General features: G+C 50.2%; 10 protein-coding genes across 10 annotated transcripts; 6 read left to right on the top strand and 4 right to left on the bottom strand.

Annotated features, from left to right (window-relative positions):
• Positions 1-1,250: 1,250 nt before the first annotated feature.
• ACHE_20741S (uncharacterized protein) lies at positions 1,251-2,017 on the bottom strand (the record flags this gene model as incomplete). The annotated part of the gene is made up of 2 exons (XM_043285078.1): positions 1,251-1,944; positions 2,010-2,017. 2 exons carry the CDS (start codon positions 2,015-2,017, stop codon positions 1,251-1,253), a joined length of 702 nt encoding a protein of 233 aa, XP_043133805.1.
• A 913-nt stretch (positions 2,018-2,930) lies between these two features.
• On the top strand, positions 2,931-3,466 carry ACHE_20740A (RBM8 family RNA-binding protein; the record flags this gene model as incomplete). The annotated part of the gene is made up of 2 exons (XM_043285077.1): positions 2,931-3,179; positions 3,251-3,466. The coding sequence occupies 2 exons, from the start codon at positions 2,931-2,933 to the stop codon at positions 3,464-3,466; spliced, it is 465 nt and encodes a 154-aa protein (XP_043133804.1).
• A 998-nt stretch (positions 3,467-4,464) lies between these two features.
• ACHE_20739A (putative glycosyl hydrolase) lies at positions 4,465-6,285 on the top strand (the record flags this gene model as incomplete). Its single annotated transcript, XM_043285076.1, has 1 exon — positions 4,465-6,285. One exon carries the CDS (start codon positions 4,465-4,467, stop codon positions 6,283-6,285), a length of 1,821 nt encoding a protein of 606 aa, XP_043133803.1.
• Positions 6,286-7,425: 1,140 nt separating this feature from the next.
• Positions 7,426-7,989, top strand: ACHE_20738A (short coiled-coil protein; the record flags this gene model as incomplete). Its single annotated transcript, XM_043285073.1, has 2 exons — positions 7,426-7,745; positions 7,806-7,989. The coding sequence occupies 2 exons, from the start codon at positions 7,426-7,428 to the stop codon at positions 7,987-7,989; spliced, it is 504 nt and encodes a 167-aa protein (XP_043133802.1).
• Positions 7,990-9,696: 1,707 nt separating this feature from the next.
• Positions 9,697-10,659, bottom strand: artA (14-3-3 adaptor artA; the record flags this gene model as incomplete). Its single annotated transcript, XM_043285072.1, has 3 exons — positions 9,697-9,935; positions 9,987-10,535; positions 10,599-10,659. 3 exons carry the CDS (start codon positions 10,657-10,659, stop codon positions 9,697-9,699), a joined length of 849 nt encoding a protein of 282 aa, XP_043133801.1.
• Positions 10,660-12,437: 1,778 nt separating this feature from the next.
• ACHE_20736A (uncharacterized protein) lies at positions 12,438-13,015 on the top strand (the record flags this gene model as incomplete). The annotated part of the gene is made up of 4 exons (XM_043285071.1): positions 12,438-12,571; positions 12,725-12,790; positions 12,858-12,923; positions 12,985-13,015. 4 exons carry the CDS (start codon positions 12,438-12,440, stop codon positions 13,013-13,015), a joined length of 297 nt encoding a protein of 98 aa, XP_043133800.1.
• A 354-nt stretch (positions 13,016-13,369) lies between these two features.
• NSP1 (putative nucleoporin Nsp1) lies at positions 13,370-15,459 on the bottom strand (the record flags this gene model as incomplete). Its single annotated transcript, XM_043285070.1, has 2 exons — positions 13,370-13,576; positions 13,633-15,459. The coding sequence occupies 2 exons, from the start codon at positions 15,457-15,459 to the stop codon at positions 13,370-13,372; spliced, it is 2,034 nt and encodes a 677-aa protein (XP_043133799.1).
• A 480-nt stretch (positions 15,460-15,939) lies between these two features.
• On the top strand, positions 15,940-17,794 carry ACHE_20734A (DUF5102 domain-containing protein; the record flags this gene model as incomplete). Its single annotated transcript, XM_043285069.1, has 4 exons — positions 15,940-16,021; positions 16,090-16,680; positions 16,743-17,050; positions 17,102-17,794. 4 exons carry the CDS (start codon positions 15,940-15,942, stop codon positions 17,792-17,794), a joined length of 1,674 nt encoding a protein of 557 aa, XP_043133798.1.
• Positions 17,795-18,373: 579 nt separating this feature from the next.
• ACHE_20733S (MIZ zinc finger domain protein) lies at positions 18,374-22,051 on the bottom strand (the record flags this gene model as incomplete). Its single annotated transcript, XM_043285068.1, has 1 exon — positions 18,374-22,051. The coding sequence occupies one exon, from the start codon at positions 22,049-22,051 to the stop codon at positions 18,374-18,376; it is 3,678 nt and encodes a 1,225-aa protein (XP_043133797.1).
• Positions 22,052-24,129: 2,078 nt separating this feature from the next.
• BOI2 (putative polarized growth protein (Boi2)) lies at positions 24,130-27,303 on the top strand (the record flags this gene model as incomplete). The annotated part of the gene is made up of 3 exons (XM_043285067.1): positions 24,130-24,187; positions 24,292-24,435; positions 24,497-27,303. 3 exons carry the CDS (start codon positions 24,130-24,132, stop codon positions 27,301-27,303), a joined length of 3,009 nt encoding a protein of 1,002 aa, XP_043133796.1.
• Positions 27,304-27,636: the final 333 nt, after the last annotated feature.

The following is a 27,636-nucleotide window of genomic DNA, read 5'->3' as shown; positions in this document are numbered from 1 at the left end:
AAAATGAAAAGCCGAGGATAACGATCGACAATAGTCCAACTGACTAGAAAGAGAGTGACAGGAAGCAAAAGAATGAGTGAAACCAGTGACAAGGAGTGTGGATGAGCAAGTGAGCCAAAATAAGAAAGGAAAGAGAGGCCTCCAAGTTGGACACGGAAGAAGAAATGAGATGGAGCCGGGAGTCGGCGGGTGGAGGGCAAACAGCCTGACCTCAATGTGACCAGCGGGACTGCCAAGGGAGAAACAAGTGCCTTTCGTATATTGGTACTGTCTTACTTTAGTTTATTCGAATATCCCCGTAGGTCTCTGATCAAGCAATACAGTGCCCTGTATTTTGTACCGGCCAAGGCATCTACTAGTCTCTATACTTACCTTCCCCTACTCTCTCCCACTCTTGATGTATATATCTGGTTTCCATTTATTAGCCATTATCAAAAGACCAAAATTGGATATTCTCAAAAAGCACAGAAAAAAATCTAAAAGAAAAAACATCGAAGCCTTGCGTATTGGTGCCCTGCGATTGGTTCGTGTTATCATATGGAAAGCAAGGTACTGCAGAAGCGCTAAACCAAGTATGGTATAATCGGAGATGGAGTCCGGCTCTAGTGATTGAAACGTCGATCGATTGGATAGCAAGGAGAATCATCTCCACATCTACAAACGGGGATCTGACCGGATTGATTGGTCCCTTCAGGCACCATGTCCTGATCGGGAGATTCTTTGATCTACCTACAGCCGATTAGGGTTAGTGTCATATCGCTGGTCCAAATATGGAAAGCACCAAATTTCAAGGGTATATTGGGCCCTATTAGATATGCTACTGGTTCCAGGACCAGTAAGAATTTAGTAGCTTGAAGTATATATGTAAAAGCAGTACTATCCACTTTTCCTAATGCCAGTATACCTGTAGGGGCAAGGTGCGTTGGGATGACCGAAGCATCAGAAAAAGGACTGAAAAGAGGCGGCGGCACCTTCCGACTAATGTCTTATCCAATGAAACAATACGTCGGACGCTAAGTGGCGAAGATGCCATCATAGCGGTGGTTTAAATATGAAACATGTGTGCTTACTCTGCGCCTGAATAAATACCTGCTATCCACTTCGCACAGTCCTAGAGTAGATTAACACCCCCTCATTATTATAATGCTAAATATAAATTTACCTATCTAAGTTCCTTAACCGAACGAAATGTATTCAAACGAACATGTGCAAGATACATGAGCTATGGATGCACCCTTGAAAAACTATCTTTAGAACCACAACTCATAAGGGCCTGGCTCTACAGCACGCTCCTTGTTCATCCTTTCTTCCCTGAACACTTCCATGACCAATGCATCTCTCTTGCTCCCATTCCGCATGCGCTGTTCGATCTGCCGCCAATTGAGACCCGTCACAGCCATATCTTTGATACCCGCGACGATGCGCGAACCCCCCCAAGTGAGCCGTTCGAATGTCACAAGCAGCATCGCCACGGTCTCCCAACCCCAGAACCGGCTCACTGGAAGATGTACCCGAAGGATCATCTTGGACCAATCGCACAGGTAAAACTCATTGTACAATTTGCTGTCTGTGTATGCCGGTCTAAAGCTCCAGACTTTCGTTTGCAACCACAAGCCATGCCCGCTGGTCCTGCAGGCTTCAGGTCGTATCCCGATCGTCAGCAAGATGGAGTCGTCCGGAAGCCCTTCGAGATTCAGAAGGTACGAGTTCTTCGGATTGAGATGCACGTCGTATCGTGTCGCAGTTGAGATTGCGCGCCGGTCGCCGCCGACAGTCTCTCGTAGGGTCATTTCATGGCGAGCCACGTCGCAGTGGATATCAAGTTCTGCGCCTGGTTGATGCAGCTGGCGGACCTGACCGGGTTTGTCTCCAAAGAGGAAAGCCTGCATCTTTTCTGGGGATGAATTGGAAGGCGCCGGTTGGCAAGAGCATTTAGAGTCGTTGCTAACGGTCAAGAAGTCAGTTATGCCGTTTTCAGCGTGGTGCGCACATTTGCGCGAGACACTCACCACCACATTGTCTTTGCTATAGAGTTTCGAATCTTGTAGAAGGGTCGCTTTGCTGTATGGTATGAGAGACGAGAAGAGAGGCTGGAGAGTGTGGATGCGATGCGCAATAACAAACATTTAGAGCCATTCACTGTCTTTAAATAGTGTGCTAAACGACCTAACGGGAAGTTCCATTTGCTGTTGCAAATCTGGCGAGTCCTTGCTAGCAATTGCGAGTCTGGCACGCGATAATGCAAAATGTGAGGGTATCTTCCTTCACAGCTGCATGGTTTCTTTGCGCAGACATACTGCGCTCACACTGAAGCAAGAAACTATCCGCTGCACCCATTGCTTAGGACCATAGGTATTTCCTTTGATTTCTAACAGCGATCCTTTGATGGCTCTAGTATCTCCTGTGATGATACTCAGCTTGCCATTCTTGGTTTTCTGTCTGGATGCAAGCAACACCTTATCATTATTCTATTGGATACTTACTCATATAGCCCCCGAGCATCCAAGAGTACGAGTCCTCGGCTTCAGATACTTCACGTTTGACAGTTAAAGCATATACATATACTGCTATTCAACATCCAGTGCTGTCGAGAAGATCTTAGTTACCAGAGAGAGCACATTGCTCACACATATTCTCATTGTCAGCTCCCAGACTCCAGAGTATACTTCTGAATAGTAGCTCTCGTATGGTTATACCTGTAAAGAATCACTCAATCTCAAAGGTCCAAAAAGTCCCTGCTCTTTTCGTGGTCGTGATGTTGACAGGAATGTGCTTACATAAGCACACTGCAGCTTGCCAGACTCGGCGATGATCCCAAGTGCCGCAAAAGAGCAGCAATGCCCGGTGACAACACATCTCACAAATTTCAATCCCTTCATACCAAATCCTATATCGATACCCGATAGCTATTATAATATCCAACGGTCACCATGTCAAACGAAATGGAAGTCGACCCTCCGGTCCAACAAGAGGAGGCGCCAGCACAATCCGGCAATGGCGCCTTCGAACCACGAACAGAATCGGGCGCCGTCGCGGTGCGCAGTATTGAAGGATGGATTGTGATAGCCACAAATATCCATGAAGAAGCATCTGAGGAGGATGTGACAGATCTGTTTGCAGAATATGGAGAGATTAAGAACTTTAACTTGAACCTTGACCGCCGGACGGGTTATGTGAAGGTATCGCAACTCCGTTGAGTCTTGGGCCGTATCGCAATGCTGAATACTTTTTTTTTTCTGTCCGTGTATAGGGATACGCTTTGATCGAATACTCGACCGTCTCTGAAGCCGACGAAGCCGTTAAGTCGTTGAACGGCTCCAAATTGCTCGATCAGACTATCAACGTCGACTATGCTTTCGTCCGGCCTCCGCCATCAGGTAAAGGGAAGGGCGGTCGTGGTGGACGGGGTAGCAGCAGGAGTCGTGAGAGGAGTCGCAGCCCCGGTGCTGATAACGGGCGAGATTAAATGCGTTTATGTGGTGGCTATCCTTTGGCTCTGGAATAAAAAAAAGCTACGCCTCTTTTTTGCTCGATGGGTTACCATATCGGTGTTGCGATGCGGGCCGTTACGATTACAACGATTATGCTGCCATGGTGTACAAGGATCCGGGATGGAAGACACATTCGCCGGCATTGCCTCTATTTGCTATAGCCTCTCAGAACATTACTGTCTTTCGATATGACAGTCTACGCTTATAAGGCTGAGAGGCATTTGCCGGCGTCGTGGTACACTCTTAACATGGTACGCAGCCTTCCTGGCATCTGTTCCTTTCCTCTGGTAAGGTCTATCGCTAACTTGGGGTTTTAGAACTAGATGATTCTCTGTTTCCTTTTTTGCGTCTCAATCTGGATATCCCAAAATCGTGCTTAGAATAGGGGCTTATGCATTGAATACAATTGGCGCCTTGCACATTTTTGCCTTGCATCTGCATGGTTTTCTTGAGCTACATACGTAGAACTGCCTACTTTTAAAATAGCGTCTGCCTGCATATAGATACCCTGTTCTATCGCATTGATGCGCGCAGCCACAGTAAGACAGGGTTGTATAGATTTCAGACGCATAGAAACAGAAGCATAGCGGCCCACAAGCTAATCGCAATGATCACTTTCCATTCAATCCATCTAAAGTGGCAAGCGCTGCTGAGAGGACCCTTCTAGACGAAGGCGCGGGCCGGCAGCTTCCCCGCATGCGGAATTGGTCCAGCCTTATTCGACTGCGATTCTTCTTCCTCCGACCTTTCATGACATCTGGCTGTACTCTATGAACGAGGCTTTTTCTGTCTTTACTGTATGATTCTCTGTTGGAATTGCCTGTCCTTACTATCCTATTCTTTGTCCTTTATGGTTTGAAGGTCGGCCTCTGCGGTCTCGAATGTCTGGACCTCTAGGCAGACCCCGTTATCGCACTGACTACGACATACGATTATCCATACATAGCACCTATCTCCTTCTCGATCCTATACAATGAAATTATACAATTTTTCCGCTTTATCCTTATACCTCGTTTCGACGCAGCTTGGAGCAACCGATGCGCTGGCGCGTCGGTCCCAGCAGTTCCTTGCGCCACCGCAACAGGACAAACAGCCAAAGCTATCCGGAAACACGAATGCCCCTTCGGCTCCTTGGAACAATGGCTCGTCTATCAGCGACACTTTTGATGATTTGGTCGCAGCGTTGGACGTGATGCAAAATGACTACTTTGAGCTGTGGCAGGGTACCTGGCCGAGCAGTATTGACTGGACCGCGGCGGTTCTTGGAACGCATGTTTCAGCTACTCTTTCTTCGTTGACTTCGTCGAAGGACGATTCTCTCATGTCATCGGTTACTACAGCTTCGGATGCGAGCGACGATAGCGACAAGGTCAAGACGTCGGCGTCAGTGGCAAAAACAACTTCGATTGCACTTGAGGACCTAATCAACCGCTTTTTCGACCATACTTCAGCGTTCTATTTTGGGGAGAATGCGTTTGCGTTGAGAAACCAGGCTTATGACGATATGCTATGGGTTGTGCTGGGGTGGTTGGAAGGTATCAAATTCCAGACGCTGCATTCGGATTTGCGTTACACTTCAAATGTCACAACCGGCGGCTGGCATGGAACCCAGTTCCAGGTCCCTGCTGCTCATCGCGCGCGGTTGTTTTACGGTCTGGCGTCAGACGGATGGGATGTTACGCTTTGCGAGGGCGGGATGATCTGGAGCCCATATCTGACACCGTATAAGAACGCCATCACGAATGAGCTTTATATTGCTGCAAGTATCGGGATGTATTTGTATTATCCAGGCGATGTCATTGACTCGCCTTTTGTCGCAGAATCGACCAGCGCGTCGGATGGATATCCGCATAACCCGATCCATTTACAAGCGGCCATGGAGGGATATAAATGGCTCAAGAACTCGAATATGACTAGCGAAAATGGTCTGTATGGGGACGGGTTCCATATCCGCGGTTGGGAGAGTGTGCAGCAGCCGGGAACGCGCCAGTGCGACGTCCTGAACACCATGGCTTACACGTACAACCAAGGAGTGATCCTCAGCGGGCTTCGAGGACTGTGGCTGGCCACAGGCTCGGAGGAGTATCTGCGGGATGGGCATGAGCTGGTGCAGAAAGTGATACAGGCCACTGGATGGCCCAATAGAGGCAACAAGGAGTGGTCAGGCCTCGGTCGCGGCGGTATTATGGAAGACACCTGCGACTCGTCTGGCAGCTGCTCACAAGATGGACAGACGTTCAAAAGTATCTTTTTCCATCACTTCACCGAGTTCTGTCGGGAAATTCGCCCTCAGGAAGAACGGTTCCTCACGCAAGCAAGGCGGCAGACGCCTAGCCAGGGAACACGCTTGTATAAATGGCATCAGACCCAGTGCCGCGGCTATCTGCCATGGGTAGAGCACAACGCGCAGGCCGCTTTAAAGACCCGGAATGAACGTGGACAGTTTGGCATGTGGTGGGGCCCGGCATATGGATCGCAGACGACGGCCGTGAACATTAGCCCGCTTCCTCGTGGGGCCATTGACTACCGCAATTACAACCAACAAGGTGAGGATAGTGAAGCGCTGATTGGGGCATTGCGCAGCCGGGATGCCACCGAACTTCCGAGAAATGCAAGAACTCGGGCCTTTGACCGGGGCCCGCATGAAGGAGGTGCAGGTGGTGAGTCTGCAGACATGAAGAGCACCAGCCCACCGCCAGATTACAACAATCGGGGCCGAGGACGAACGGTAGAGACGCAGGCTGGAGGGGTTGCGGTGTTGCGGGCGTTGTACGAGTGGCGTCAGATGGCTTGAACAAAAGTACTTTTGCATCTTTAACATATCGGGATGGATGGGTTGAACGGAGTTCTGGTTGGACATTGTTATTTCTTGTTTTCTATTACTATTGATATTCTCGATCCGAGTCATGAATGATGAATTATGCGTTGTCAATAATCGGTGTATTCTGACCCTGACTCGCTCTCTTTCTTACTAGGATTCAGTAATATTCTCGACAGCCGCCCTCAGCGTGCAAATAAGGCTCCATGTAGCCGGCCAACTGGCTTGCCGGGGAACCGGGAGAGAGGGGAATGAATGCCACTGGCCGGTAATACACAGCATTTTTGTATGAAACAGCTTTTAAAAAGCCGGATCGCCGTGTAGAATGTTCTTCAATTAACACTAGAATACATATCGCCCTAATCATAATCGTAATTTTTTGTTGTATTTAGTACTTGTTCGTCGAGTCGTCGCGAGAGAGTCTTTGCTTATTCACCCTGTGCCTCTCTTTTCCACTCGGTGGTTCCTCTTCACTACCCAAACAAACAACCTCTTCGGCCTCTCGCTCGCCCTGGTACTATTGTCTTTTCTTTAATGATCCAGATCGCTTAGTTTCGAACGGATCGTCTTCTCTTTTACTTTTACCGTTTTCTCTCTCCCGACCAGTTCGTTTTCGGAAGAAGAATCCATCGTGGCCTCGGCAAACTGGATCCTGCCATTCTGTCGCTGTCACTAAACCACCCATCCTCTGGATATTGAATATCCGTCAGGCTCTCTCGTTCAGAAGGCAAACTACGGATATAATACTGCTGCGTCTGCATTTACGGCTGTCGCTTCGTTCCAATCGCTTTCGTTCAATATCGGACCCCCCTCCCGACTACTGTGCGATTTCGATTTCTCCAGCTGAAACAATATCTTTCTTTTCTTACATTTTCTCGTTGATTTCGAGAAAAAACCAATAAATAATACCTGCTGGACATTTCGTTGTTTCTCTACGATAAACCGCGCGTTGACCGTGTTGCGGTTTTCTCCCCCTGAAATAGAAAAGCTCAACCGCCACAAAACTCATCAGCCACGAATTCTCTCCGTTTGCCGGACACGGCTGCCACAAAAAAACCGCAAACACCACCCACCACCTTTTCTTCACCTCCCTCACGATAATTTCAACAACTCCAAATGGCGACCCAAACCGACTCCCAGGGTTCAGCGCCGGTGCCTACCATGCCTCAACCCAATGATCCCAGCCGCACGCACAACATATCTGTATCATCGTCCTCGTCCGTTTCCGATGCTGAGACAGAGCGCCGAGGCCGGTCTGAACGTCCCCGCATGGCTAGTCGGAAGCCCAGTGCCTCCATACTCGTTCCCCGTGACCATCCAGAGATCGAGATCGAGGAGGAAGAGTTTCCGCCCGATGATGCTCGTGCTATGAGTCCGCGTCGTAACTCGGCGGATTTGGAACGATTGGGGAAGGAGGCTAGGCATACTCTGCAGGAGTGAGTTTCTTCCATTCAGGTACGAAGGGGAAGATATTAATTTGTTTTTTTTTCTGTTAGACAAGCCAAAGTTCTTCAATCGTCGCTTCAGGCATTGGCCGAACGAATCGATGCCGTGAAATCAGACCACGACAAGCTCGAGAGCGAGAACAAATTCCTGCAAGACTACATTGGTGGATTGACCCGCAACATGACCAAGAGCGATACCCCGAAAAGCAGCAAGGCGCGCAAGTCACAGAAATAAATCAACGCCTTAAACCCCGAATAGAGTCGATGGCACGCTGCCAGCATCAAACACAACATGATGCCTTACGAGTTTGACGTTGACAAAAACCAGAAACCGAACAAAGCACAAAATACAACACAATAACACATACCCGCCCGGATGCGATGCAATTATTGCGAGATGATATGATACCGTTTTACCACGATTGACTTTTTTTTTTCTTTTCATTATATTAGACTGCTTTCCATTTCAACCTGCTTTCGGCCCCGTTATTGATCTACGAGTGACGATTTGATCGTACATGATTTGACGGTCGCGTTTTTATTTTTCTTATTCTCCTGTGATGTTCTTGTTACTCTGCTTTGCGGGTTTTCTTATAAGCCTGTTCCTATCTTGAAGATGCTTCCTTTCGACCGGTGCATGCCACATCAGTCTTCCGCCGACATTTGACCACGCCAGGTTTGATCAATGGCAAGATCAGACTCGACTGTCTCATCTGAGACAGACCGAAAGAATGTCATGGCGAACTGATACCAAACCAATTGCACCAGCATCAGCACCGCCACTACCCGCCTTTACACCAACACCCTTCCTATTTTTACCTTTTTCGCCTCCGTTTCTTTTTTCCTCGTTTTCCTCCCCTTTCTCCTTCTCTTTTTCTTTCTGCCGGTGGTCTTTGTCTGTCCTTACTGTACATTTTTCTGTTTTGCATTAGCACGCTCGGCGTTGGGCTCATTGGAGTACTGAGTAATCATCTTATAACTATTTAACAATCTACTACATATTAAACATTCTTCTTTTCTATCATTAGAATTGCATTTTGTGCAATACATTCTGCTTATCTGCCATTGGCGCGAACATGCATGTAAACCCCCAAGTCATACGAATCTAATCCCGAACGCACAATGACCTTAATATAGCCAATATAGCCAAGTATTCTGTACACAGGGGGGTTATTCACCGGGATAATCACTTACCAGCCGAAAAGCATTGTGCGAGAGTCAAAGCGTACTGCGTAAGGGTAAGAACCTTAGCAGCGACGACAACTGGTTCATGTGGCCAGATAAGCAACGTCTTCAGCAGCACGTGCATTGGTCAGCTGCAGAGCAATCTGTGTTCATGTATCTCGACAAGGGTGTCTATGTAAAATATTCTACAGGGGAGTAAATCATCTACGGAACCGTGGTTAAGTTACTGTTCTCTTATCAAGAGCGATGCACGTGGATCCAAGAGACAATTAGGACTCTTGGTAACTAAAATTCCGACTAAAATGAAAAGGTATTCTTTGGGTACTTGAGGCAATAGTCAAAAAAAAAAGGTAATAAAAAAAGGCGACAGGGGGGAGGGGGGGGGGGGGGGAAATAACAAAACAAAAGAGAAAAAGACCCGATGATGAATGGAGATATCCGAAGCACCGACTTTGCCAGTTCGCACCAACACGACAGTAGAACGGAATCGCGACGAAAAATAAAATAATCAACAGAGCATTAAAATCGAATCTTCATCCGCCAGCAGTAGGGTTTGGAAGAAAAACATCCCCACAACGCCTTGAGAAATATCTGGAAGAAAGAAAAATAAATGCGTCCCATTTCCCTTTCCCTCTCCGTCACTCTAGTCCCGTGTGGCGCTAAACGACAAGGCCTGCCTTTTCGGTATCTCCATCCATGACTCGGACGCGAGTCCTTCACCATCTCTTGATTTTTAAAATTTTTTTGTCATTTATATTCATTTACTCAGCGGGCTTCTCCTCGCCCTCGGCGGCGGGGGCCTCTTCCTTCTTCTCAGGAGCGGGGGCGTTCGAGTCGCCGGCAGGCTCAGCCTCCGAAGAGGTCCAGAGGGTCTAAAAGTCATTAGTATATGGAATAATGGGTATGTCTGGTTTCTGTCACTTACCAGGTTGTCTCTGAGGAGCTGCATGATGAGGGTCGAGTCCTTGTAGCTCTCCTCGCTCAGGGTGTCGAGCTCTGTAAAACCAATTAGACACTAGACAGGAAAGACAATGGGAGGAAACGTACCAGCAATGGCGTCGTCAAAAGCAAGCTTGGCGAGATGGCAAGCCTGGTCAGGGGAGTTGAGGATCTCGTAGTAAAAGACAGAGAAGTTCAGGGCCAACCCGAGCCGGATGGGGTGGGTAGGAGCCAACTCGGTTTGAGCGACCTCGGTAGCGTTCTTGTAAGCCTCGAGAGAAGCGTCGGCAGCGCCCTTGCGCTTGTCGCCAATGGCAAACTCGGCGAGATAACGGTGGTAGTCACCCTTCATCTTGTGGTAGAAGACCTTGGATTCACCAGACTGGGACGAAGGAATCAGGTGCTGGTCGAGAACCTCGAGGATGTCATCGCAGATCTTGGCCAGCTCAGCCTCGATCTTCTGACGGTACTCCTTGATAAGGGTAACCTGAGACTCGTTGCCCTTGGACTCTTCTTTCTGCTCGATGGAGGTGACGATTCTCCATGACGCACGGCGGGCACCAATGACGTTCTTGTAGGCAACGGACAAAAGATTCCGCTCCTCGACCGTAAGCTCAACGTCGGCAGAGGCAACGACCTTCATGTTCTCGACCATTTCTAGAGAATATTGTCAACACGGGGGGTTTGGAGAGCGAGAAGCGGGGGAGCAATCGAACGAACCCTCATAGCGCTCAGCCTGCTCGGCGAGCTTGGCGAGATAGACAGCATCTTCGTGACCCATTGTGAAAGATTGTACTGGATATCAACAGATGAATAGTTAGCGGCAGTCATTCAAATAAAAAAACAGTGGTGAAAACTATTAATTTCCCAATCTCCCTCTCCCTCTCTCCCATGATAATTTTCCAAAATCTCCCGCGAACCAACGAGAGCCAGTAAATGGCTTACATGATGCAGAAGGTGTGGAAGTGAGACTGTGGGCTCGAATGGTTGGTTGGTTGGTCGCTCTCCCTTCTCCCTACTGCCGCCGCCATCGCCGCCCCCTTGAGGCTCTCTCTCTGTGGTCACCAGGCTGGTTGGGCCGCCATCAGGAAAAATGAATCACGTAGAATAAGCGAGAAAGACATTGTAAGCACTCGCTGAGTCGTCGAGAGATGGCGACAGAATGAGTTGCGCTGGTCTCTTTTCCCACACCTCCTATTCTTTGGTATCGCGCGGGCTAAGACCGGGAGGGACCACCGCCCACCGCCGCCCGACATAGATCAAGAGAGGATTGGGACACAACAGAGATGGCGATGGCAACGCGACTGCGGGAGGAGACACAGTTGCAACCATAATGATCTTGCTTCCTTTTTTTTTTTTCGTTGCGATGATAGGAAGTGGTACATGGAGAGTAGTGGGAGGGAGGGGGGAAACAAGAACACGGTAACATGACAGACAGTGGAAAGAGAGGATGTCTCACCTAAGTGTAGAGGATTAAAAGGAGGAATAGGATATCACTGAGAGAGGAAGTAAAAAGGTGATTGTTTGGGGAAGAGAATAGACTGGCAGTTTAAAGTGGGAAATTGGGGAAGGAGAGTTGTTTATGAGAGAAGAAGATGGAGAGAAAGGGAAATGGGGGGGAGAGGCGCAGAGGGAGGTTTTGGTGGGGGAGACAGTACTAGAGTGAGAACAGGGCCTGCGTGAGGAAGAGGTGTGTTTGGGCCATTACAGGGGAAATGGGGCCTGGAGTGCATCATTACCGGCTGTATTACCGCTCGCTTACAATACATCATCCACATGCCAACAATATCACATCTTCCTCTTTACTCTCTGTCTACAAGAATAATATACTGTTATACTTCTTCTTCATTGAATGATTTTAAACAAGTTATACCCTTATTTTTCTTTGTATTCCACTCACTTGCTGTACTCTGTACACAACCGTACGAATTCTATGTGGTTCGGTGGGCCGTCCCTCGTCATCCCTATTCGCAGAGTCCGCCAATCCTCAGTCACGGGACTACTAGCACAACTAGCCCCTACTACGACTTTACTATGGCCAGCACTAAGGAGTATTGATATTCGCAAAAAAAAAATCTCCCACCCTGCCTGTTCAATAGCGGCCTTGATTTTCACCCTAGCCAGAATAATAATAGAATAGCCGTGCCCATTCTCGAACGCTGCTAGACCGTATCGGACCCGAACGAGTCTCTCCACGGGTGCAATGCTGCAATCAGGGGACATACATAGTTCATAGTCCCATAATCCATACAATACGCAATATCACCTGTGACGCTCCTTGCATTGCAGGATTCCAGAATCAAAAGCACAATTCCTGTATCCACCCAGTATCTCTTGCCATAATCTGTAACCTGTAACGATATTAATAGCATGTCATCTCTCACTTGAGCGCTGACTCATCGCAATCACATGACACCCTGCGTTGTCGTCATAGCCTCTTGCATCCGGTTGACCCATCACATCTACTCCAAGCATTCGGATAACATCTTCCCTCTTACTTTATTCCACAAGTAAATTCCTCTACAACTACATTCATCTGCAAGATACAAACTGAGCAAAATGTTCCGTCAAAGCATCGCTCGCCCTGTCGCCTCCGCCAACCGTCTCGTTGGAAACCGTTCGTTCTCTGCCATCGCTCCCAGGATGGGTGAAGGTGACACTGGTGCCCCCAAGTCGGGCGGTGCTGCTTCATCGTAAGTGTTTCTTTCATTTCTGTGCTCATGAGATATTCCTATATCTTGATCTCTTCTGCTGTGATGTCTTCAATGGACAGACAGACAAGAGAGGAAAGCAAATGACATCATTCCATAGACCTTGGACAGAATGCTAACTACACCAACCAACAGGGACTCGTTCTCCCGCCGTGAAGCCGCAAACGAAGCCGTCTACATCAAGCAGCAGGAGCAGGAAAAGTTCGTCCAATCATATCCAATATAGTCAGTCTTGTGCGGTCAGATAATAACCAATCTATACGTGCAGACTCCAGGCCCTCAAGAAGAAGCTTTCCGAGCAGCGCGATCAACTCAATGAGTTGGAACAGCATGTGTATGTTACCACTGCACCCCGGATTTAGAATAATCTAGAAGCTAACGGCTTGTTTCAACAGTGACGAACTGAGCAAGGGCAAGCAGCAGTAGACTGATGCCACACAATATCCTCTACGTTGTATTAATACATCCCCGCTCCTCGCTCCTCGATATCTTCATTTGCTACTAGACCTGACGTCCATCTTCTCGTCGACTCCATGATCCGTGATTTCGAGCGAGATAGATCACGATCTGCTTATGATTTCATGTATAGCTAGTTGAAACTACAATCACGATTCTCAACTTTATGATTCACCTGTCGTAGAGGTAGCCTTGGGAAGATCAAAATACAGGAGTAAAGAAACCCATTGTCATAATTATTTCTAGAAACAATCCCATACACAGTTAAAACGATTTAAAAAAAAAAAACCCCAAAGCGTAAACTCCACAACACAGTCATGCAAATCACCGACGTCCCATGTACGACCGGTAGAAATCATCCGCCGCACTCGCGCTACCGATAGAGCTACTGAATCCATATCCGAAGCGAGATGACATCGTCTGGCCTGCCTTTTGCGCCGCGCTGACCTTGTCCTGGAGCTCTGTCGTGCCCTGGTCGATGAGCTGGAGCTGCGAGAGGTGCGAGTTGAGGATGCGCACGATTTGGGAAATCTACATTTTGTCAGTACTGCGTTCTTCAAGATTGTAAATAGAAAGGCGGAGCTTACCGGTTCATCTGCCTTGCTGGTCTTGCTCAACGTCGCCGACGCGCCGTTGACTTCTTCAATCATGCTTGACAGATCCTTGCCCATCTCGTCCAAACGCTCCGACAACTTCTCGGCCAACTTGTACGTCCTCTCACGCTCCTGGTCAGGTCCCTGAAGAGTTTCGCCAGGTCCAACCTGCTTTGACATCATCTCATCGACCTCGCGCTCGTACCGGTCGAGCCACGAGCTAAGTTCCTCCTGTTGTCCCTCGACAGATCCAAGCTGGCGCTCTACTTCCTGCGTGGCACGCTCTGCATCGACAGTGCTGCCGTACAGTTTCTGCACCTTGGTTCCATTCTCCACCAACATACGGTCCCATTCGGCCACCTTTTCGGCCTGCTCCCGGAAGTCCTTCTGGTACTTGGTCAGGTCTGTAGCCCAGCGGGTGATGATCTCGTCCATCGTCTTGTTCTTCAAGCGAGACTGGGCAGGAGGTGCGGGTCCGACTGTCGAAGCGCCCAAGCCAGCGCCTGCTGGTGGGGCGGTCGTCCCTGCGGTTGTGCCAGTAGTGGAGGATCCCGTTGTTGCAGTGGTCGGCGCTGCAGTCGCTGGGGCGGTCGTAGTGGTTCCTGCGCCGGCAGAAGTGCTGGCTGGCTGTGTTGATGGCGTGGTTTCCGCAGGCTTGTTTCCAAACAGTCCACCAGTGGGCGCCGGTTGGGTGCTAGGGACCGAAAGAGCGGCAGTACCAGGGGCACTAGTCGCGGTCGACTTAGCTGCACCAAGGCCAGAGAACAAGCCACCCGCAGGAGGTGCAGCTGCAGGAGTAGCAGACGGAGTAGTAGAAGAGGTGGTGCTTCCTAAACCAAACATTGGCTTGGCCGGAGTGGTGGATGTGGTGGGCGTAGTGGATGTTTCACTAGTGGTTGTGGTGGCAGTAGGTGGTTTGAAGAGTGATGATGTCTGCGCACTTTGTCCGGCCGCTGCTGGAGTGGCTGTCGGCCCCCCAAAGAGAGAAGGCTTGGAACCGCTGTCCGCACTAGTCGTGGCCGGAGTCGTCGACTCTGCCGGTTTATTCCCAAAAAGACCACCTCCCGTAGGTGCCGATGGCGTCGATCCAAACAATGGCTTCTGTTGTGTGTTTCCAAAGAGGCTGCCGCCCGACTGCTGCTGCAATCCTCCTCCAAATGGCGCTGGCGTAGTAGAAGGGGCAGTTGCCGTCGTGGCAGCGGTTGGAGTCGTTGACGAGGTGGTGTTGGAGGTCGCATTTCCAAAGAGACCACCGGCTGGCTTCTGCGCCGGCTGGCCAAAAAGAGACTGCCCTTGACCGGCACCGCCCTGCGGAGGAGGACCAGCAGGAGTGGTAGATGTGTTGCCGAAAAGACCTGCACCAGCTGGAGCAGGAGTAGCCGTATTTCCAAACAAGCCGCCTGCAGGCTTCGGCGCGTTGCCAAACAATCCACCGCCGCTCGATTGACCAGACGCAGGAGCTTCAGTCGCCTTGGGAGTTGTAGATCCACTTCCAAACAGCCCTGACGACTGAGTACCTGAACCGGCGTTGTTCTGCGTACCGAAGCTGAAACTGGGGGTGCTGCTGCCAGATGCACCGCTAGTGCCGGAACCAAAAAGAGAGGGACCAGACGAAGCTTGAGGGGTCGAAGACTTGTTTCCGAACAGAGATGCGCCTGAGCTGGCGGGTGTTGATGATGCGCCTACATTTCCGAAGAGACCGCCGCTTGAATTGGTGTTGGAGCTGTTCGGATTGGAGCCAAAGGGACTGGAACTGGCAGAGCCAAAAAGGCCACCAGAAGATCCTCCACCCGATGATGGGGGATTGAAGCTGAATGACATGGTGTGCGAGGTGAATGGGATATAAAGTCAATGGGGCTGCCCTGGTAGGTCAAAAAAAAAAGCAGAGCAAAACAGTCAGTCAACAGTCGGCGGAAACGAACGTGCAAAAACTTACTGCGCCCAGGGATCAAAAGATTTGCAGGGTAACGATGGCAACCTCAAGCTTGCAGTAGACAGCACGCCGTTGATATCCCTCAATCCTGTAGCAACAATCCCAACGATGCAGAGCTGGAAGGACGTCTGCGTTGCTGGAGAGAAGGCGGAAGCGCGCTTCGGCGGCTGGGCGCCTATCTTAATACCTGAGGTATTAATATATGCCTCAGGCACAATATTTGAACCTCCAGCGGCAACGACAAAGTGACAACATACGGAGAACTAACGGAGTATTGAAACGAAGACATTTTGTCGCATATCCCTTTTTCTCGCCACTATCGCAAGTCCAGACTACATGAGTTATTCTTGGAAACTCAATCTACCCTAATGTCAGAGAATCAACCCAATTCGCACCTGGAACCCCCTCAAAAGAGCGTGGAGTTGGAAGACCCCGGGGCCCAGGAATCTGGTACGATTTAAGTCTCGACTGGCAGGAGCGAAACGGTGAATTAACCCTTGTGCTTTTCTCTTCTATAGCATCCAACAGCGACGACGAAGACCACTTTTCAGACGCTAGTGAAGGCAATCCACGTTCGCACTCTCGAACAACATCCGGTCACGCTTCTCCTATTCCCCGGACCCGAGTCGAGAAAGTGGACGATAACCCCTCCCATGGAGAAGTTCCCGGAACAGCCGCCTACGAGAAGAGAGAGAAAGACTCAGTTCCAGATGAGGTCGAAGTAATCCCCGAAGGTTCACGCAGCAGAAGTCAATCGACAGCGCAATCCCCAGCAAACAGGGCCTCATCAGTTCCCCGGACGGTTGTCGAAAGGGTCGACCCGGAGCGTCCAAGCCATGGCGATATTCCCGGTACAGATGCGTACGATAAGCGCAGAGCAGATGCGGTTCCTGATCTTGTAACGACGGCCCCGGAGTCAGGTGGTACACTGGAACTCAATCCCGAGTCCAAGCCCGATGCTGTCCCTGCTATTGCGGAGGTGCCCGAGACGGTGGTTTCACAGGTAGAGACTCCGACTGAGGAGGAGCCCGAGTCAAGGCCACACGCACACCGTCGCAGGCCCAGTGATGCTTTGCCGGATTCGGTAGAGACTGTGCCAGATGCCCCAGGTAAGCTCTATCTTCTCCGCCAGCTTCATCGCAGGATGTTAAGGAACGATTGACCAATTCAGATCCACAACCGTTGTCTGCGACTAGTATCGAGCAAGGATCATCAGATATAACTGAGAATGATCAGCAAAAGATGGGTGATGATGGCGACATTGGCAACAATAGCACAACTATGCCCGGAGCCCTCCCAGAAGATGAAGATGACGCTGCCGTGGACGACTTTGATGACTTTGCAGAGCAACAAGGGGACATGGGAGATGATGATTTCGGGGACTTCGATGATGGTTTCCAAGAGCCTGAGGAGGTTGTTGAAGCTGAGGCCATGGATCAAAGCACACTAGCGACGCCTCAACTACCGACTCCTTCAGTCGTAAGTACTCTCGATGCTCATGGTTCTTCTAATACTAATCTACACCAACAGCCATCACTCATAGACTTCGACGCCATCCGATCCCTTCCCGACCTCCACGCCGCCCTCGAAGCCCCCCTCGACCGTCTCTTCCCCACCTCCAAAAACATCAGCTCCCTCCCCCCAGTCCAGCCCATCGAAAACGCCTCCGCCATCTTCCACACAGACCGCTCCCTCTCCCTCTGGTCCCAGCTCGTCGCCCCGCCCCCTCTCCAGCCCCAGAACTGGGTCAAATCCCGAATCCGCCGCCTCTTCCTGGTCTCCCTAGGCGTTCCCGTCGATCTAGACGAGATTCTGCCCGCCTCGAAACAAAAGAAACTCATACTCCCAGGCGATACAACCACCGCCACAGTCACATCAACAACAGCCACAACAACCACCCACTCCTCGATCACAACAGCTACAACAACCCAACAACAACAAACAAAATCCACCACATCTTCCTCCCGCCGCGGACCACAACCCCCACCAGACTTCGACCTCTCCTCCGTCGGCCGCCTCTGCTCGACAACCGACGCCGCACTTTCAGGCCTCACAGACCCGGAACTGCAATCACATGTCAACGAGTTACACGGCGTTACACAGACGGCGAGCGCGGTGCTGGAGTACTGGCTGAAGCGGTATGATGAGCTGGTGAAGGAGAAGGAAGCGTTTGAGGGGGTTATTGAGAATTTAGTTAGTCATGCTAGGAGGGTTAGGAAGTAGTTGATCATTTTATTGGGTGTGATGATAATGTATCTGTGTCTGGGATGGACTTGTTCACATATATATATATTAATGTGATGATGAGAGGTTGAGCATGGCACCTTAGAGAGCATTACTTGTTATATACAGTCTAATTTTACAGTTTCAAAGTATTCACAACATCAACTGAAGATTTTTGAGTGATTACTATATACATGTAACTATGCAATGCAGGTCATCATTATGCACAGAAAATAAGAAAAGAATGCCAGGAAAGGATATATATAGCCATAAAAGAAAAAAAAAGTAAAGAAGTAAAAAAAGACAAAAAATGCTCTTAAACAGATCGATCCTGTATGCATAATAAGCACAGAGTTGAACAAAGATAAACAGAACTCAGACAACACAAACAAAGGGAAACGACCAACGCCTTGCCATGAAAACTAAACATTTTACCTGCCTAATGAAAACAAACTTGAACTTGGGTATCATACTCATACATAAAACAATGCATCCAGAAAGATGAAGACGTAAGAAAAGAAAAATAAAAATAGAATCATCATCCATGCCGCACGTCTCGCAGAGACAAACAACGACAGCCTAATCCAACTCAATAACCTCCGGCTGAGGACTGCGTCCAGCACCGGCACCGGCACTAGGAGTGGACGATACTTCAGACTTGAGTCTCTGCGGCAAAGGAGACGCACTCGTGGCATCGTCGTGCTTTCGTTTCGCAGCAACCCCATTAGCAGCACTACCAGCCCTGTTCCCATTCCGTTCCTCAGCGGCTTGTGGTTCCCGATCGGTCTTCAACTCCCATGAACCGTTCGCTCTAATCTGGATCGCTCGGGCATCTTCCACGCGGTTGGTACGTTTGAGCTCGGCAAGCACTTCGGCCAGGAATCCGTCGATTATGAGGCTCGTCGGACGGGCGTCTTCGCCGCAAATCGGACATTTCCAATTCTCTTTCATAGGCCCTTTGCCTGACTTGGACGCTCTCGTCATGAGGAAGGTATCGAGATCGAAGCATTCCTGGTGCGCACAGGTGCTACCACGGACAGGGGTGTTGAAAATGCGAGCCATGAAAGGGTCGACCAGATTTACAGTAAGGTCATCATTGACAATGCTCAGTTCATCATCTGTCGCACGAGCCGCCAAGCGCTGTTGAATTCGAGCTCGGGATTCAGACGCTGGAAGCTCACGTGCATTACTCCTGACAGTGGCATATTCTGCGATATCAAATACCTCGACCCCGGCCACGTAATACACATCTTTGGCCTCGGCTGCGCTGCGAATCAAATGAATAGAAACCCTGTTGATGCCCTCATGCAAATAATCCGTTATGTCCAATGGTATATCTTTTCCATTGTGCACCTTTCGACGCACGTGGAGCTCCGCGTCATTCACGAAGATATAGACCACGCTTGGCCAGACTGTCTCCGCGACACTCCAATCATGCCCAGTAAGTTTCGATGCTGATGGCGGTACCTTGATGCACCGGAGGCGATAGGTTTGGCAACCCTCGGCGAGGACTCGTAGCGAACGTTCTCCGGTCCCACAGAAGATAGAGCGAGTCATGTTCTGACAGTGGGCAGGGCCTAGGGTAAAATTCCAATGGAACCCACATTCGACCAATCCCAAAGGGGTGGGAGGCACCATGAACGCCCGTAGATACTGAAAGAGTTCAGTCTCTTCTTCACCAGTTGGAGTTCGCCGAATCATTTTCAGCATGGGATCTCGAAGATGAGCTTGATGAAGGGCAACTCGAAGAGAATTTGGCCGAACAGTGTTAACCGGAATCCATCCAGGCTGTGGAAGAAGTGTGGTCTGAGCGACAGGAGCCCAGGTCCGCTGTGGCCCGACCACAGCAGAGCCGCGAGAGGCGGACATAGTTGGATGCCGGGGCTGCCTGTTCGCCCCATTTCCAGCTCTCGCCCGAGCCGTGTTTGGTGCATTCGCCGTCGTAGAGGTTGTTCGACCCTGAAGAGCACGCGAGGACGCAACCTGCTGGGACGGTGGTCCAGGCGCCGATGGTGCTGGATTGGTATTTGTTGACGGAGGTGTCGTTTCACGAGCTGGCGGTATGGTAGGCCCGAACATTTGTCGTGTGATCATCCATTGCGGATGGTAGTACGCACCAGGCGAAGCACCTTCAACCGGGGGTGCTAATGGACTGTATGGGAAAGTACCACTGCTAGGAATGCGGGTGTGCGCATTTGTGGAAAATTGAGCGGATGGGTTAGCAACAGTTGTGGGAACACGAGGGCTTTGATTGACGTGATGCTGAAGCCCCGTATGAACAGTGGGTGCCCTTGCTACCGGGCTTCTACTCCCAGGAAACGATATCGTTGCAGGGGATGCGGGCTGAGAATGTTGTTGAGAAGCTGCTGGCAGTGATGGTGTCGGTGGTTGTGACGGCATACTTTGCCTCCTCACATGAGAGCTAGATGAGTGAGGAGCGGTCACAAGCTGTGGCGAGTTGACCTGTGGCGAACCGACTGCCGGAGTGCCGACTCGGGGTGAGTTAACATGCGCCGTATGCAATGCCAGGTACGCCTTAATCAAACGTTCATTTTCAAGCCGCATCTGCTCGGGGCTTATTTGTTGTGGGTTTTGAAAGCGACGGTTGTAATTTTGCTTGTTACGGAGCCACAAATCTTTCAATTGTGCTTCGTGTTTACCTCCGTACACCCGCCGACACATAGCCAGAAATACAATTGATAGCATCACCGAGGATGTTACTCCAAACCGCACCACCAACTCGTCAATCAACGGAGGATAGGCACGCGCCCTCACTTGTGCATCATATGCCTGCCAGTTCTCATGGAGTGAGGCCAAGCATCGTGCGACCTGGTGCGAGGCCGCTCTGTACTGAGGGCTTGTCGCCATGATGTTGGAACTGTGAGGAAATAGACTACACCATTCCAAAAAACCAGGAGACAATCGCTGATTTTCCACCAGAAGCTGCTCAACCACTTTGAGACCGAGAGCCGCAGGACCAGAGAATTCCGGAAATGATGAAAGCTGGGATGGATCCCATGTTGAGAGACAAAACGCTTGATGCAATGCCAAATACAACAAGTCTTGGGAATTGCAAGCGTCGCGGAGAAGACGCACGCGAGGAAACTCCACGGAGTCTGACAGGCCAACCGTTTTTGAATAATCTTTGATAAACATGTCCAGAAACTGATGCGATTGTGCCCAGAAGGCATTGTCAATTGGTAATTCAGTCGAGTTGGATCCAGCCATCTGCTGGGAGGCTGAAGTACTGAGTGTCATGGGAACGGGACAGGCCGAGGAATGGGGTCTATTATGCTGCGGGGACACCGCGACGGTGTTCAGAGCAGTCGAATTACCCGCTACAGGCAGTCCCGCGTCCCTGGCCTGAGGAGAATTCAGTGACTGCGGTGTTTGTCTCTGTGCCGGTCTGGTAGCTGGAGACGGGAAAACAGGACATGGCTGATCTCCGGTGGTCTTATCCACCGCACTTGAGGGGCTCGGATAGGATGGATTGCTGGGATCGGGTGAGGGAAGGGAGAAAGCCTGACTGGTACCAGGCGCGCTGGTCTGACCTCCGCCGGACGTGGCAGTCGTTGCAGGGATTGCAGTGGTTGACGCGGTGGATAAGCTCGGATTCCCCGGGGGGGAAGACGAAATCACGTGCTGTGTCTGCGACTGCCGTTGTAACTGTAGGAATTGTAGTTGTTGCTGGTGAAGCGACTCTCCTGGGGTGACTGGAGACATTAAACTTGAATCCGGCGCGAATGCAGTGGTAGCGGTCACCTGCGAGTCCGATTGACCATCCTTATCCGGAGCGGAAACGGAGGACGTAGGAACGGGAGCAGGCAGTTGGTTGCCAGGGGGCGATGACGCAGCAGAAGCCGGAGTCGAAATCAACGGAGTGCGTGAAGAAGAAGATGGCAAGAGCGAGGACGGATTTCGCATGCCTTGCGGCGAGCTAGACGCGTGTCCGGGAGTAGACGAGGATGGGGTAATGGCGGCGGCGGTGGCGTTGTTATCACTCGAAGGACAACGAGTACGCGAAGGTAGCGGTGGTGGAGGAGGGGCAGGAGGGGGAGGGAGAGGCTGAGAGGTCGAAGGAGACAGTGAAGTAGTCGAGTCTGAACGAGAGTGAATTGGAGTGAAGGTGAAAGTATTGGAATTCAACATCCAAGATTTGCGCCGGCCGCCTAGAAAAAGGCTAGCGGTGGAATTGCAAGACTCGACTTCATGATCGGCACGCGGATTAGATAAGTGGGGACGGACTTTGGGCGGCATTTTGCCATTTTATGTACTTTGGCGTAGTTGATAGTAGAGGGTGATAAGAGTGTATAGTTGAGGGTGGTAAGAAGAAAGCGTTGAGAAGAGTTAAGAAGAGAAGTGTTGAAGAAAGTAAGTTAGGGATGGAGATGTTTATTTAATCAGTTGGTTGTCGAGGCCTGTTTGCGTTCTTTGTTTTAAATCAAACGGTGAAAGAATTCTGTCTGCACTGTTGTAGTAACTAGAAGCAGAAGGGACATTGCAGAAGCCAGAAAAGGAAAGAGCAGGTTATCTTCTCCTCCAATTCCCTCGAGAATGAAGAGATTGGCATAAGCCGTCGGAATAGGGACGAGATCCGATTTGGTTACAAATTCAGCATACAATAGCAAACATGGGGAATCTAGATGGGTCTTGACAGAGGATGTAAGTGCATGTATCTACAAGGAAGGAAAGAGCAAACAATCTGACATACACACAGACTAGGGTTGGAGGGGTTGAAATAGAGAACAACAAGAAAGAGAAAAATGAAACCAGGACAGGGCGAAGGTCGAACTCCCGACCACTGAGGAACTGGTTATTATTCTGCTGCAGTTCTCAAGAATATCACCCTAGAACGTCATCCGGAAAAAGTTGAAGAGATACACTTTCTGTATCGAGATCTTCTGCTGATCGCTCATGGGTCAACAAATCAATTGGATATATCTGTAGGATTACTTGGTCTATTTCCAAACTATTCACAATTGACCCAAAGTATGGGATGATACATATTCTGACATGCGCCGCAAAAGTACTGTCACCAATAGTCTGGTTTTAGTTCGAAGTATTCAATGTGAATCTCAATCTTAGTTGGGCGCTATTGGTGTGGCCGCCATTGGGTCGTCTATGTACAAGTATACTCCGTATAGTGAGACAAGACGCCAGCATACTGCTCAGAAAGGAACAAACAATTGGGCTCAGATAGAACAGTAAGAACAGTCAGTATACTCCGACAGTCTTGAACTGACTCTGTACTTGTACTAAGGTGCCTTCATCTGATGTATCACCCGCGCTGAAACGAGCACCGACACCAGTCTAAACTCTGTGTCGCCTGGAGATCGCCTCACTGAAGAATTCTTTCTTCTCTTCCGTGCCCTGTACTCTTCTGTACAGGTAGTATAGATGGATGGTAGCAATTGTATATATCTGTCAAGCCAACACATTTCCTTCCGTTACTGTCAAACATCGAACTTGTCACACACTCATTCTTTTCTTCATTCTTTTCTCTTGAACGCCTATATATTGAATGTCCCTCGCTTTTTATTCTTCTTCAAGCCTAATACACACTCTTCAGTGCCATAAATTTTCGGGCAGACTCGCCGGCGAACCTGAACCAGGGAACGCTCTCTACTGGGCGCCACGCATTCATTTCTCAATTTTGTCATTCATTCATATTCTCTTCTGTCTCTCTTTTCCTCTTTTCTCTTGATTATCCCGTATCATTTATTATCTGCACTAAGCGCTATTTGGCGCCGCCTTGCCGCCGTGTCTGGCAGCCCTGTTTTGTCAAACTGAACGACGTCGTTACTTCATCCCTTCATCAAACCTCCCTTTTTAATATTTTACATTTTTTCTTTTCATCTTCACTTCTTCTCTTCCATATTCACACTCTTTTCTTTGTCCAATTTCACATTGAAAACAAACAAAGTACCCCGCGACTCGTGACTTCGTTCCTATCAAATCCTAAGTCTCTTCGATATTACGTTGCGCGGCCCCGCCATCAGCTTCATTCCAGAGACCTTCCATTCCAGTCCTTTTCTCACTCTCTCTACCCCTCTCTTTTCCTGCCACCTCTCGGAACTGTCTTCCATACCAGCAGTCAACTAGACTATTTTTGTCCTGCCACTGGCGACCGTTTGCGGGGGGAGAAAAGGGAATAATTTCCTGTCCCTTGTGTGGGCGATTTGGCCGGTGTTCTTTATTATTATCCTTAATTACCCGTGAGGCCGGCCGGGAACCCCATGTCCTTGCGCAATTCGTTCGCTGCTATCGATTGCTACGACCACTCTTTGCTGTGATCTACCTCTTTCCCTTGGCTTCGGTAGGATATTTGGTCTCCAATGGCTTTGGCAAATCCTCCGCGGGGTGTCCAGCCCGGCGATCTCCTGGTCGTTATCCGTAAGTCAACCCGTCCGCTGTGGTCGCATGCTGGTATCGCTTCTGCGAGACGGCTCCCACCCTCCTTTCCTTGTCACTCAAAGCTGACTGTGATTGCTTCAAAGATGACTTCGATGCGCGCGGTACCGACGAACTTACCTTACGTCGAGGAGACAAAATCGAGTTAATTGAACTGGACGATGGTTTTGGTGATGGATGGTTTCTCGGAAAGGATTCAAAAACAGGAACAACCGGTCTTTTTCCTGGAGGTACGCTACAACGTAGAAAGATCGCGGATGTTTCTGCGATCGCTGACATTTAATATTACAGTCTATACTACCTTCAGCCCGCGAATTAAAACTCGACCGCAAACGGATACGTCACAACACCGTGACTCCGGTTCGCAAAATGGAGAGTCCGATCCAAACCTAGGTGCGCCGGTTGCATCGAAAAGTGGTCAATCCACCCCGCAAGCTTCGCGCCATGTTAGCGCCTCCGGTATGCAGGTCCCGGACATCGATCCTCCGACACCCCCTTCGCCCAAGCAACAACTGCAGCCGCAGCAGAGATCGAGCTCATCTCCACTGCCAACTCGGAATATGACTCTTGATGTTCAGCAATCGTTCAAACACTCCCTTGCCCATCAGATGAATGGTCAGGATAGTCCGGTCATGAACGAGACCTTAAGCGTTATCGATGAGCATATCACCGACTTGAGTACTCCACGACATAGCCTGGCACCCCCAGAACCCAGGGTGAGAAACGATTCCGAGAGCGAATACAGCAGCCACCTCGGTCACCGTATGTCCTACATCAATGGCCATGAGACGGACGAAGAAGAAGAAAGTCAACCGACCGAGGAACAGGTACGCGTCTGGGATCAGCATGAAACCGCAAAGCGCCTCCGAGCGCTTGGCATCGATGACAAACACTGCGACATATTCGAAGAGCAAGAGATTACCGGTGACGTCCTCCTTGATATGGACCAGGATTTCGTTATGATGAAAGAGTTTGATTTCGGTGTTATGGGCCGCCGTTTGAAGACCTGGCATAAAGTGAAAGCTTTTCAGGAAGAGATAAAGGGTTTCAATTCCCAACCTGCCTCCTATCCTCGGACGTCGGAAGAGCGTCCCGAACATACGAGTACCTTTCTCCCACGCATCCCAACCTTTTCCGAAAAGACTGGCGGCTACCATCAGTCGCGAGGGTCGAGCATTTCGTCGTATCAGTATCCCCGGTTCGATGGGAGTATGCAGAGCAATACCTCGCCCGCTCCGACATATAGCATCGGTGTTGAAAAAAGGCCCTCGGCCGCATCCATTCGAAACTTCAACCATTCGCGCCGTCATTCGTCGATCGACACGACCAACCGCTCCTACGAACTGGCTGACTCGCCCCCTCGTGCGTCGCATCAGCCCAAGTCCTCACTTGACCGGGCTTGGTCAATGGCCGGTGGAAACCAACGAGTCTCCCCTCGTCCGGGTACATCTCTCGGGACGACCACCTCGGAGAGCACGTATTCCCAGCAAGGCATACGCGGCGCGGACCCTAATGAATGTGACTCAGCCATTTCGGTGACGGACCGGTACGATGACTTGGACCGTGGATACTTCTCAGGACCCGAGGGTGATACAAAGAAAGGCAAGCGGGTTCTGGTCAAACGGGGTTCCGCGGCTAGTGGAAGTATCAGCCATTCCAGGAAGTCGAGCTATAATGACGACCCATTCAGGATCGCGGTGGGCAGACGGCACTCTCGTATTGGAAGTATCGATTCGATTCGCGATGCCGCCAACCATGCTTTCACCTCATCGAAGCCGTCTTCTTCGGGCCCACCGGCCCCACCCCCCAAGGGCCGTCTCCGGAGTCTCAGCACCCGCATTGTGGACCGCTCCGGTCACAGTTCACAATCGTCTAATGCGGCCTCGTTGGAGGACAAGACAGCTTCTGGGGCTGGGTTCTTCTCGTCTTTGGTTGGTGGCAGTGGGAGTGGTAAAGCAGGCGCAGAATCAGCTGCGCGTTCTTCTCCGTTGCCCTTCCAGCAACATATCAGAAATGCTGGTCCTAAATTTCGACGTGCTGTCGGCCTTCGGACGACGACGGACATTGTCGGGAAAGTCGACACGTCGGGAGTCCCTTCATCGCCAATTAAAGACTCGGATCCGTCATCTATCCGAACAGGATCGACCACGCCGTCTGCGACATCCAAGAGTTCGGAACGCGTCAGCACTGAACGCCAGAGCACTGATGGATCTGGGAAAGCGATAGATGGTGCCGGTGGCTTCCCTTTGCCGCGTCCAAAGCCCTCTGTCAAGTCCTCTGTCAAGACCAAGAAGGACACGAGTGCGTACATTCAAGGATTGGAAAAGAAATCTCCAAATGAGCAGATGACGCAGTGTGACTATTCGGGCTGGATGAAGAAGCGGTCTTCGAACCTGATGACAACGTGGAAGCCTCGTCTCTTTGTTTTGCGGGGTCGTCGCTTGTCGTATTACTATTCGGACACGGACAAGGAGGAACGAGGCTTGATTGACATTACCGGGCATCGTGTTCTTCGAGCAGACAACGACCCGATCATTACGCTGCACGCCACCCTCACTGGTGCTACTGCATCGCCAACGTCGCCCGCCAGTGCTGCCCAAGTACCGACAGATAAGTTGTCTAAGTCTGAAAGTAGCGGGCCGTTCTTCTTCAAGTTGGTGCCCCCGAAAGCCGGCGTGGCTCGCAGTGTCCAGTTCACCAAGCCTGCCGTCCATTATTTCCAAGTGGATAGTGTCAAAGAAGGCCGCTTGTGGATGGCTGCTCTCATGAAAGCGACCATCGAACGTGACATGGAAATTCCAGTCGAGACCACTTACAAGCATGACACTGTCAGTTTGAAGCAAGCTCGGCTGATGAACCAGCGGCCGCCTGGGCTTCTCGCCACTCCCACTCCTCAAGAGGAAGATGAGGATAAGGCCGAAGAACGGGCCCGAGGAGCAGGCGAAGAGCCACTGACGACGAACGATGGTGCCGGTCTGGGTCTTGGTCTTGAGAAATCTCCCACCGATTGTGATGACCAGGCTCCACCGAGCCCGCTTGCGAGTAATCCACTTGGCAATGGCTCTTCAACTTTGGTTTCAGAGACGGCTGAGAAGTAGAGCTAATCTTTGTTTCTTTTTTCTTTCTCCTTAATTTTTTTTCCTCGGATGAATTGACTCGGGATAATCATTAATCCCTGATTATCGGTATTTCAAATATACATGCCGCGACGCCGTTTTTCTGGCAGTTGCTAATATCTTGTTTGGCGTTTATGTGATATACCCCTTGTTCCGGTTTTTTTTTTTTTTCTTTTCCCTCTTTTCCCTCTTTTCTCACGTTCTACCTGGTCTGTTTTATGTCTGGTATGGGGTTTCTATCTAGTTAGTTATTTTTGTTTCTGTTGTCAAGTATTTGTCGAAAAGGATATGATGCGATATGGAATGGATATAGCA

The sequence above is a fragment of the Aspergillus chevalieri genome, chromosome 2 (assembly GCF_016861735.1).
Source record: "Aspergillus chevalieri M1 DNA, chromosome 2, nearly complete sequence".
Classification (NCBI taxonomy): domain Eukaryota; kingdom Fungi; phylum Ascomycota; class Eurotiomycetes; order Eurotiales; family Aspergillaceae; genus Aspergillus; species Aspergillus chevalieri.
Note: the sequence above shows the minus strand (reverse complement) of the source record. Positions and strands in the feature narration are given on the sequence as shown.